General features: G+C 40.7%; 1 protein-coding gene across 1 annotated transcript in view; it reads right to left on the minus strand.

Moving 5' to 3' along the window:
- RECQL (RecQ like helicase) overlaps positions 1 to 11731 on the minus strand; it is a 33302-nt gene extending 21571 nt beyond the window's left edge. Inside the window, exons 1-4 of the mRNA XM_024733103.1 lie at positions 11647 to 11731; positions 9297 to 9344; positions 1465 to 1662; positions 403 to 582 (exon numbers count right to left, since the gene is read on the minus strand). Coding sequence (XP_024588871.1) covers positions 403 to 582; positions 1465 to 1662; positions 9297 to 9312 — 394 coding nt within the window. The 5' untranslated portion in view covers positions 9313 to 9344; positions 11647 to 11731. The remainder of the gene's footprint in view (positions 1 to 402; positions 583 to 1464; positions 1663 to 9296; positions 9345 to 11646) is intronic.
- Positions 11732 to 11802: the final 71 nt, after the last annotated feature.

The following is an 11802-nucleotide window of genomic DNA, read 5'->3' on the forward strand; positions in this document are numbered from 1 at the left end:
TTTTTTTTTTTTTTTTTTTTTTGTGGTACGCGGGCCTCTCACTGCTGTGGCCTCTTCCCGTTGTGGAGCACAGGCTCCGGACGCGCAGGCTCAGCGGCCGTGGCTCATGGGCCCAGCCGCTCCGCGGCATGTAGGGATCTTCCTGGACCGGGGCACGAACCCGTGTCCCCTGCATCGGCAGGCGGACTCTCAACCACTGCGCCACCAGGGAAGCCCTACTCTCAGTCTTTAACATTCCCTCTCTAGGTGAATCCTTTAAATGTCTATTAGTGGAGAGATAAATCAAACAAAAATGCACTTGACTTTGGCAAATATAGGGCTAGACATTTTTTTTAAAGACTTAAAGATATATTCAGAGAAACGATGTTTCTTCATGTTAAATTAATGTTGATTAATACCCACCATCTGAACATAACGCTGGTAACTGGTAGCATAAGCTCTTTCCCCCACCTGTAGGCATAACGAGAAATACCTCCTTTCCAGACATTGTTACATTAATCGTTTCCAGCTGAAGTGACCTGAACTTCTGCAGTTTAAAGACATTTTGCAGAACATCTTTAACTTTACCAGACCATGGAAAATCTAGAAAAACAAACCAGACAGATTAGAACTATTCAGGATTATGAATGAGACACAAATGTGAATGGCCGTTTTTATAATAGAGAAGAATCAGATCAATATATAAGACTTTTAATACTATGGACAATTTAACTTTTATAATAATAATTTTGAGATGTTTAATTCATGATGCTAAGCAAAATCATATTTAATGATATATCATAAGAAAAAGTACATCAGGAAAAAATGACAACATTTGCCGGTGATAAATAACTTACAGAGGAGAAAGGTGCTTGGTCAGGTATTTGAAAAACAGTCTGCATGTCCATCAGGAAATTCATAGCATCATAGAAAACTCAACTATCATGAACAAAGTTAACGATTACCTGAAATTTTTGGTGTAAATATCTTGTTTAAAAATGAACACTGGAAAAAAAGGCCCACAAAAGCAATTCAATTCTTTCAAGAGTTATAGTATTCCACAATTAATGATAAACAAGATGCTTGGCAAGGTCCTGAATCAAGAAAGGTTTGTTCAATAAGGCAGGACAATGCACTGCCCTTTAACGAGTTTGAATTTTTTTCTCAATTGTTTAATTTTTTCTAGTTAAAACCTAGAAAACTGAGTTAAGTAAATATCTTACTTTTCCAAGCACTGATTAATGTTGCTGAAACCATATTTGGACAAAATAATACATTCTGAATAATAAAGGCTTCATTTAAAAAGAACATGGGTAAAGAATGGTCTGCTTCCAAGTTCCCCTGCCACTTAAGGAATGGCTAGTTTCAACTCTTAAGCTACTAGAAAGCACTGATCCAGGCACAATGATTTAATTCCAGTTCATAGAACTGAGAAGAAACAAAACTGGCAAAGATAAAAAGAAAAACAACGAAAAAAGAGCAAACCTTCTTTATTCCAAGAGGCCGGTGACGAATCACATTCGCTGCTCTCGCCAGCATCAGAATTCTCTAAACACTGCTTTAGTCTCTTTGTTAGGACATTTTTTTTCTGAATAAGCTCCTGTTGCCTTTCCAGAAGTTCTTGAATTTGAATGTCTACTGCATGTAGCTCACTGGTTATAGAATCCAGTTCCTCACTTAGAGCTACGAGGGAGGAAAAAAGATATAATGACCAGACAGAGTTAATCACAACTTTAGGTTTCCTTATTATTGATTTTTGGGTATTCCTCACCATCAAAATTATATACTTATCGTAGTATAGCAGAGTGGTTAAGAGCATGTGTTTCAGAGCCACACAGACCCGAGTTAAATCTTAGGTCTTCCTCTTACTGGCTGAGTGACCTCAGGCTAAGTACCTTATACTTAACTGAGCCTCAATTTCCCTATCTGTAAAATGGGGATAATATTAATGCCTAGCTTTCATAGAACTGCTATAACAAATTAAATGAGATAGCATATTGAAAGTTCTTAACACAGTACCTGGCACACAGTTAAGCATTTAATCAATAATAATATTTTTATTATGTTGTAGGGCAGTGGTCCAACCATCTCCTAAATCATTTCAGTAAAGTGACCAGACTTTGAAGCAAGAGGAAATTATTTAAAAGTCATACCCTAACTACTTAGCTATCATTTTACAAAAACATTCATATTTGGGTTCATACTGTGACATTGTAAGGAGTCGGTGATTATAAATACAATGATGTAACAGTAAAGAGAGAAATCAAGCGTGCTACTGGAATTGGCATTACAAGGCCAGCATGCTAACTTTTAAAGAAGCCTTAACATATGACTCTAATCAGTCCAAATATTAAAGTCAAAGTGAGATTTCTTTTGACATCACATCAGTGGAAGCTAGAAAAATTTTATAGATTGGTGTTTTCTAAAACATCTGCCCGCATTAATCAGTGTCCAGTTTTTGTTTTGTTTTTTTTGTTTGTTTTTTTCTTGGCCATGCTGCATGGCTCTTGGGATCTTAGTTCCCTGACTAGGGATTGAACCCTGGCCCTCGGCAGTGAAAGCACAGAGTCCTAACCACCGGACCACCAGGGAATTCCCAATCAGTGTCCAGTCTTAATGGCTTTTCATGAGATGAAATCTTACAGTTATGATTTAAAATAGGATGCTCCGGTGGCTTTGTATTGTACCAACTGCCTGCATGATTCGTGGTTAGGGCTGGCCACCAGGGAAGTCTGTAGAAATGAATCAGCAGCCAGGTTTACGGTCAGGAGGCTGGCATAAGGTCAGGTGTTGCTGCAGCTCACTCCTGTTGTCGCTGATCCACTGGCTCACCTTGCTGACAGGGGGCAGAAGCAGGGGCAGGTTTACCCACAGCTTCTTCAGCTTCTTTGAATCTTTGGCTGGGTTCACATGCAACTTTCTGCGGCAAGTGCACCAGCTCTTCCACAGGGCACCAGCGTCCTGGAGGTCAGAGCCTTGGGGACAGTGATACACCACATGAGTCCCAATGACACACAGGTTCCACTTGGTCCTAGTGCATTTCAGCTCTTCCTTATCCTCCCACATGCCACATCCATCCTCCTGACCCTGCTGCTGGCTCTTGTGACTTCCAGACCAGCAACGGACTTCTTCACCAGGTCCCATGATCATGTAGAGACTAATCCCTGGCATAAATCCCTTATATCACTCATAATGATTCAGCTTCTCTGATGGAACCCTGACCAATGCCAAATGTTGTCCCAGAGGAACAGAACCTTAATGGGTTCTCTGAATCGCTTCTGGGCCGCCTGGAATTGAGTCTCTGATCTGATTAGATTTAAGGGCATTAATGACCCCTCTCTGCAGTGGTAGAAGCGATAATGGTATTCCACAGCATGCAGAAGACAAAGTTAAGTTATCATCTATAGATACCAGTAATTAAGTACCTAGAGAAGGCAATGCTCTGGGTGACCAAGTGTTTGCTGTCACAGAACATTTTTGTAAGAATAATGGGGTTGGTTGGTTGCTTCCGAGTATGCTGGAGCACTTGATGAGAGAAATGCAGGGTGTCCATAAAGGGACCTCAAAGTTTCTATGACTGTCCTAAACAAAACCCTTATCTCCAGAGATTACTGAATACTAACAAGTTTAAATTCTGCAGGTGGCTGAATTATGATACAAACTGAATTCCCAACCTCGCAGGGACTCTTCTGTTAAAGTCAGGACATTGATTTGGAAGGAGTGAGACCCTGAAATCAGGATGGCAACATATGGGCAGGTTTCAACGAAGCAGGGGACCTTGAGCCACTAATTCTGCCAAGTCATTTTTGCCCCCCGTCCCCTTTCTGAAACAGCCTCCTCCTGCCTGTTACAGTCTTTCCTGAGGTAGATGCCCTGCAAGAGCACGCTAATCACTCGAAGGATCTGCCCCCACCACCTTCCAGTGCTACAAGACCCACGAGGCCCCAGAAGATGCGGTATAAAAATGTGAACTGTGAGAAAACATGACACACACCAGAAGAGTTGCATTTGCCAATATCCATCACCAGAAACTAGAGAGTATACGTGGGAACAGGTCCTAAGGCTACTAAATCAAGGTGGACAGCATACAATATTGAATGAAGCCAAATTTACTGGTGTGGACTCAATAAGAAATTCTGGAGTTAGGGACTTCCCTGTTGGTGCAGTGGTTAAGAATCCGCCTGCCAATGCAGGGGACACAGGTTCGAGACCTGGTCTGGGAAGATCCCACAGGCCACAGAGCAACTAAGCCCGTGCTACACAACTACTGAGCCTGCGCTCTAGAGCCCGCGAGCCACAACTACTGAGCCCGTGAGCCACAACTACTGAGCCCGTGTGCCACAATTACTGAAGCCTGCACGCCTAGAGCTAGAAGCCACAGCAATGAGAAGCCCGTGCACCACAATGAAGAGTAGACCCCGCTCGCCGCAACTAGAGAAAGCCCAGGCAGCAACGAAGACCCAACACAGCCAAAAATAAATAAATAAATTTATTTTAAAAAAAGACAGGACATAGTCCAACAACAAAATTTTAAAAAAAGAAAGAAATTAATTCTAGATTTAGTGTGCTAAATATAGTGGCCAGGAGTGGCTCTAATAATTTACTTAGCTAGTCCCAAAGATGAATATCAGAAAGTTGGGAGGGCTGGAGTGGCTGTTCTCTGTAAGCCAGGAATGACCATGGGAAGTACTGCCTTTGAACTAGACTACCTGAATCAACAAGAATGATGGATTCTAAGACATGGGGGCTAAATGCTGGGAATTCAGTTCACGACCAGAGGAAACGTAGATGTGGCTGCCATACCTGGCAATAGAGTAGAACAGTCTGACCCACAGAGATCTTCGGCAGTAGCTAGCTGATCATGATGTCTGAAATGGAAATAGACGACTTGATCTGTACAGGCAGAATACAAAGGCCTGATTCTGGTAAACACAAGCCTGATTTGAATCACCGCAATGGAGACATAGTCCTTCAACCAGTTCCCAGAAATGGCCAGTTTATAGACCTAGAGTCCCTTGTATAAAGTGGAAGTTGGGGACCTTTGAGAAAGGACTCTCCTACACAGCTAAAAATTTATGTGGTAAATCTTTCCACTATCCTTCTCCAGAGAAACTTATCAAGGTTAATAGTGTACTGGGAAAAGGAAAATAACTTCTCAGAAATTACCAGACATCAACTCTAAATTGATAATTCCTGGAGAACTAAAATGCCACGGTGATCCACCAGTCAGAGTAGGGACTGGACAAGCAAAGCCGATGATCAATGCAGTTTTGCTTGGGTGCATGATACAGTGGGTTAGGAGGTCCTCCAACCTCCTCTGTGGTTATTTCCCCAGTTCCAGCAGGCATAATTAGAACAGGTATATTCAGCAACTGGCTGAGTTCACACGTAGGTCTCCTGACCCAAGAGTAAGGACTATTATGGTAGCAAAGACCAAGTGGAAGCAGGTAAGTGTGCTTACCTATCAGAACAGTGAACAGTGCTCTTCCCACTGCCACTAGTGAAATGTTTGCTTCCCATCCCTGAAACTTTGGACTCTGCTGGTCTAGAGGTCTTAGTTAGCGAGGAAGAACTCTTCTACCAGGAGAAAAAGCAACGGTTCCATTTAACTGGAGTTGACTGGCACTTGGCCAGTTTGCGTTCCTCATGACAGGAAATCAACAGGCAAAGAAGGGGGTTACTGGACTGGCTGGGGTGAGTGATCCTGACCATTCAAGGGAACTGGATTGCTAGGACACTGCAGAGGTAAGGACAAGTGTGTCTGGAATGGAGGGGATCCTCTAGGCTGTCTTTTGGTATTCCCATGTTCTCTGATTAGAGTTAATGGAAAACTACAAAAACTTATTACAATCAAACTGCTAAGGCATATCCCACCAGGCAAGGCCCCATGACCAGGTGAGGTGCTTGCTGAGAACAAAAGGATATGGAATGAGAAGTTGAAAAGGCAGTTATAAAATAATAGCTATGACCACATGATCAGGTGAGACCCAAGAACTGCAATAGCTATAAGCACTTCTCCCTTATTTTGATATTCCTATATAAGCCAAATTTGGGTTTTTCTTGTTGCTGGTTGGTTGGTTGGTCGGTTGATGGATGATGGGTGGATGGGTTGATTGATGTTCCTGCTCGCGTTCCCCTAAATTCTAAAATAAAAAGTGTTAATAGTCGCTAACCTCGTATTTCAGGATTTAAGTTAGAAGATTATCAAGAAGGATGTGATTCAGCAAAAAGAGGAATGAGCGTCACGCAAAGATGAAGAAAAGGAATTCCTGTCCTCTTCGGAGGAGAGGATCAGCGTGTATTTGGTTGGACCAGGGACAGCTGTATCACGTGGGGGAGCCAGAGACTTAGAAGGTGGAAGTGAAGCCGTCGCCATATTTTCCATATTTAAGAAGGTCAGTGCAAGGTCAGGCTGGTGACCTCACTGGCATGGGGCAGCAGCTGGGTCCATGATTCCAGCTGCTGCTAGATATCCTTAGGGAGACAGCAGGGCCTGCAGCTCCTCTAGATCCTGTTGGTTCTCCTCCCTTGGCTTCTCTGAACACTCAGCCAGGTCATATGCAACTCCACGGGGAAGGACGTGAGCATTCTGACAGGTCCTGCATCACCTACACCGGAGGCTTTGAGGCAATAAGAGACTGATCTAGGTTCCAGTAAGATTCATCTTTGTGGGGAGCAGTTTGTTTGGGCATTCCCCACTGCATATGCATTTTCTCTTCCTAACTGCTGGCTCCTCCAGCTTTGGGCCCAGCTCCAGACACGCAGGCAACAGACCGAAAGAAAGAGCTTAACCACTTCCCATATTCACACCAAGTAGAATCCCTACAGTTAGTCCCTTATATCTCTCATAGTGGTTCTGCTTCCTGATCAAATCCTACATAACAGAGATGTTAATGTCAAACTATGCTACAAAGTCAGTATCATCGTACCTTAGATAAAGTCCTGATTGACTAAGAATATGAGAAAATAGAGCTAGTTGTAATAAATCAGGGTCTTTTAATGCTTTTGTTCAAAATTATGTCACCTCTATTGCCAGCACGGACAACACATGACTTGTATTATTGGAGATGAGATTGAAAAGTGAAAGATTTCAATAAACCGTAACAAAGAGGGCTTATTACTATATCTCAAGAGCATATAGTATTGAGCAGGGATCACACTCCAGAGTTCCTAAGCTTACAGCTGACGCAAGGGAGGTATCTGTCTTCAGAAACAGCACATTTTCTAGCAATATCCCATACTAAAATGAACAACGAAAGGAAAGTGATTTGCCACAAGGGAAGCCATCAAATCCAAATCAATAAACTGCCTGAAGGCAAGTTCAGAGGCATTTCAAACACAGTTCCACAAGTGGGTAGAACAATAGAAGAGGTGGGTTATTTGAAAGGGGCACAATATTGTAAAGCCAATGATTCAAAATAAGCATCTCCTCTTAAATAAAATTTATCTATGTCATTACTCAGTTACTTTAAAATCATAGCCTACTGAGAAAGCTTAAAGTCTTGTTAAGTAGAATAACTCATTTATGCATTCCAAAAGTAACTATACCCAACTGAGGCAAGGTTCCATAACATCTCTGAAACCCTCACCTCTGTCTCTTAGCAAAGAACATTTGGATTAGCATTTAATATAACTTAAATTGTTACCATTTATTATTAACCCTTAAGCTGTGAGAATGAGTCATGAGACAAAGCCAAAATCTATGTCACTATCTTTTTCATATTTATATTTAAATAAATTGTAGTTTTTAGGGGTGGATGGGAGGATGCCATACTTAGGAAAACCATTTCTTTAAAGTTTGAAAAGAACCTAATCTTGTTACCCCACTGTTAGTGCTAGTATGTAGCAAAGGCCATATTCACTATATCCTACAAAGGACAGGAAAATACCATAGAATAAGTTCCTCACTCCTGCCATCCACTTCTTTACTGAATAGTCAGCAAGACCTCACTAATAAGCACAACAGAATCTAGCCAAGTTTATAAAAACAAGCAATGGATGGAAATATACCAAAATACCAAGAGTAGCTGCCTGGAAAAGGTCAAATGGAAGTTTTTCTTTTATACTTTAAAAACGTTTCAAGTAGCTCCACTTACAGGAACTTATCTTAAGGAAATAATCAGAGATGCACACAAAGCTTTTGATTCAAAGATGTTCAATGCAACCTTTTTTACATTTTAAAAATGGAGACAGACTGAAAGTTCAACACCAACACCAAAAGTGTTCATTGTTTAATGTCACTTCAAAACAATAAAATACAGAACAGTATTAAAAATAGAATATTTACAACATAGAATTTACTTAACAATATGTCTATACTCTATATCTACATTATGTTTTTAAAAATCACATTACCAAACATTATGTACAAAACGTTAAAAATTTTGTTGAAAAACAATACATCTAAATGTTACAGTATTAACCTGACTAGTGAGATTATAAATGATTTATATTGTCTACTTGATAAGTTCCCAAATGCTATCAAGAAACATATCATTCCTTGGAACTCTTATGTATTGCTTTTTGGGAACATAAAATGGTATAGTCACGATGGAAAACAGTACAGTAATTCCTAAAATAATTAAACATAGAAACACCATGTTAACCAGCAATTCCACTCGTAGGTATATACCCCCCAAAACTGGAAGCAGGGGCTCAAATGGATACTTGTACACAACGTTTCTAGCAGCATTATTCACAAAAGCCAAAGTTATCCACTGACAGACAAATGCATAAAGAGAAGGTGGTATATACATACAATGGACTATGATTCAGCCTTAAAAAGATACATGTTACAAAACAGATGAACCTCAAAGACATGCTTAAGTGAAATAAGCCAGACACAAAAGGACAAATATTGTCTGATTCCACTTAAATGAGGTACCTAGAATGGTCAAATTCACAGAGACAGAAAGCAGAATAGTGTTACCAGGGGCTGCAGGGAAGGGAGGACTGGGTTTAACTGGTACCGAGTTTCAGTTTGGAGTGATGAAAAAGTTCTGGAGGTGGATAATGGTGATGACTGCACAACAGCGCAAATGCACGTAATGCCACTGAGCTGTATGCTTGCAAGCAGTCAAAATGGTAACTTTCATTAAGTACATTTTCCCACAATGAAAAAAAATCTGAAAAAACATCACTTCTATAATCAAAATTTTTAAAACAATTATTTTTAAAATTTATTTTTTATTAACTTCTATTAAGACTTTTTTAGAGCAGTTTAAGGTTCACAGCAAAATTGAGGGGAAGGTACAGAGAAAAACATGCAATTAGAAAGAGAAGAGAATGAACTACAAAATGTAATCATCTCCACTAACCTGAAATGGATGCCATTCTAAAGTTGAACTGGAGAGCCAAATTTCTTTCTAAAAGTGAAAGAAAAATCAGAGCAACAACTTTTTAAAAACAGTACTCTTGTTAATGCTCAATGATAATGTCATTACTAAGCACAAAAAATGTTAGAAAGTAAACTATATACTGCAGTGACCTTTCAATAAGGACGACATGCTTCTTCCCACTCTACATTTTTATGGAAAATTCTCTAGATTCCAGAGAAGTGTCCAAAGTCACATAAACATATAATAACAAGTATGACGTCAAGAACACTGAACAACTATCCACCAGACACAAAGCGATGTCACAAAAAAAGAGCAAAGCTTTGAGGTTAAACAGCTTTACCACTAAATTACTGTGTGATCTTAGCAAACCTAAACAACTTGTTCGTCTCAGCCCCTTTCCCTGTCTCTAAAATTGGGATGGTGGAAGCTATTTTACAAATAACAAGTTGCATAGATTCAAATATCCCAGATGAAGCAAAATCCATCAACATAATATTCAAATTAATAATTTAACATTTTACTGAATATTTGCTTTAAAGGGTTACAATTTAGACTCAATCTTAAAAGAGGAATTGGTATTCTACAGAGGGGTGAGATTTCAGAGGGAGAGAACATGAAAAGGTCAGAAGTGGGGAAAAAGCCTGGTTTGTATTAAGGAACTCAAAATTTTTCTGAATGACTAAAACTTAAGAGTACACAAGAGCAAGTGGAAGGAGGTCAGGTTGGAGGGTAGGAACTTTATTTAGATTGTCCATAATCTCCAGGAACACCTCCCCCAACTCTGATATGGAAAACCAGTATTTTCCAAAACTAACTTAGAATGTTCTCCAAAGCTTCAGCATCACCCTACCCTTACTCAAACTGCTGACCTTATGCCCTTCCTCATGTAGAATTCTGTAGTCACCACTAGACTGGAAAAATAAGTAGGGTCTTCTTTACCTTGCTAAGAAGTTTGGAAGGGCCACACCACTAAAAGATACTGAAGGAGGGGAGTAAACCAAGGACTTCTAATTCTTTATCGATATGAATATGTCTTCACCATTTTGTGGAAATATAATTCTCCTTCTCTAGACTGTAAGGTTCTCCAGGGGGGTAGGGATTGAGTCCCTTCACATCTGTATCCACATAGCCTAGCACAGTGCCTTGCATATAGGGCAGGCTCAGGTTTGCTGAGATTGAAAGCAGAGGGTTTTTCTATACTTATGAAACGATGTAATCTACAACCATTTTGCCCCACTATTTTAAACGACTCCTTTGATTATACTGTTAAAAAACTGCTCATAAACTCCTTCCCCAAAGGATGTGATTTAATAGCAAAAGCTATCTGAACATAAAATACGTTCAAAAATTAATGAGCTATCTATAGCATGTGTGTCAGAAGTACACCTAGGCACTGTTAAAATCCAAAACAAACGGAGACCAGTCTTGAAAATTTCCTGGGCAGACAAAACCAGCACAGACATACAAACAAAGCTTAATTTAGCTTATTTTGAAAGACTAACTTGACCTGGGGCATTTTTTTGTTTCTGCCTCTGGAAATCAGAAGCAAAACTCCAACTTGTTTCCCAAGGTTGCTATGAGGTAACCACTAATCAATTCCCTATTCTTTAAGAAAATGTTAATATTATAACCAATCAGTGTGAAGAATAAACAGTCCTTACTAAACAAGCTGCTTTATAACAATATAGCCCTGAGCCTAATTCCATGTTTCGATTTGCGTGCTCCCGGTTGGCAAACTGTCTTTTTGGTGTGTACACATGAACTTCTACTAATTACTACTTCCATGATTCAGTGGTTTTACTTGCTATATCTGAACTTTTGCAAGCATCCTCAGGAAATATTTTACAGGGTCTCAGGCAGTCATGCATGCTTGACACCAAGTACCAGAGGCTAAATTACACACACACATCCTCCAACTCCTCGACCCCTGCGTTTAGACGCAACAGCAATTTAATAATACCCTCCCTTACGCTTAGGCGTTCCCAGTGGCGTTTCCCAATAAATAGTGGTTGCAAATAAACAGGCTGTGGTACCCAAGCCTCCTGCACGGAAAAGGCTGGTGATAAAAAAAGACCGGTCGGCAGTGGAAAGTGCCCCTAAAGGACCGAGTTCCATTAGAGGTGAGCAATTAAAGAGAGTTCCATTAGAACGGCGAGGGCCCCTGTTTCTCCCCCGCCAATGTATTCGTGGAAGGAAATGAGCCGGCCTCCCCATCAGCCAGGAAAAGTAACGGGAGTTACCCCAGAACGTCTCCCCAGGGGGTTAAGGGACATCCTCCCCTCCTCGGTCTCTGACCCCAAAACGCCCCTGCCTCAGGTCCGCTACTCACCGCTTTCAGACGCGCTCCAACGAAAACTTCCCGCCACCAGGCTTTCCTTTCTTTCCAGCCAGAAGCATCCACCCTTCCGGGTCGGTCCTTTCAACCAATTGCAAGTAATACCCTTCTCTTATTGGTCAAGGGGTGGGGCCACTATTTGCGTCACTG

The sequence above is a fragment of the Neophocaena asiaeorientalis genome, unplaced genomic scaffold, assembly GCF_003031525.2.
Source record: "Neophocaena asiaeorientalis asiaeorientalis breed wild unplaced genomic scaffold, Neophocaena_asiaeorientalis_V1.1 scaffold150, whole genome shotgun sequence".
In the NCBI taxonomy this organism is placed as follows: domain Eukaryota; kingdom Metazoa; phylum Chordata; class Mammalia; order Artiodactyla; family Phocoenidae; genus Neophocaena; species Neophocaena asiaeorientalis.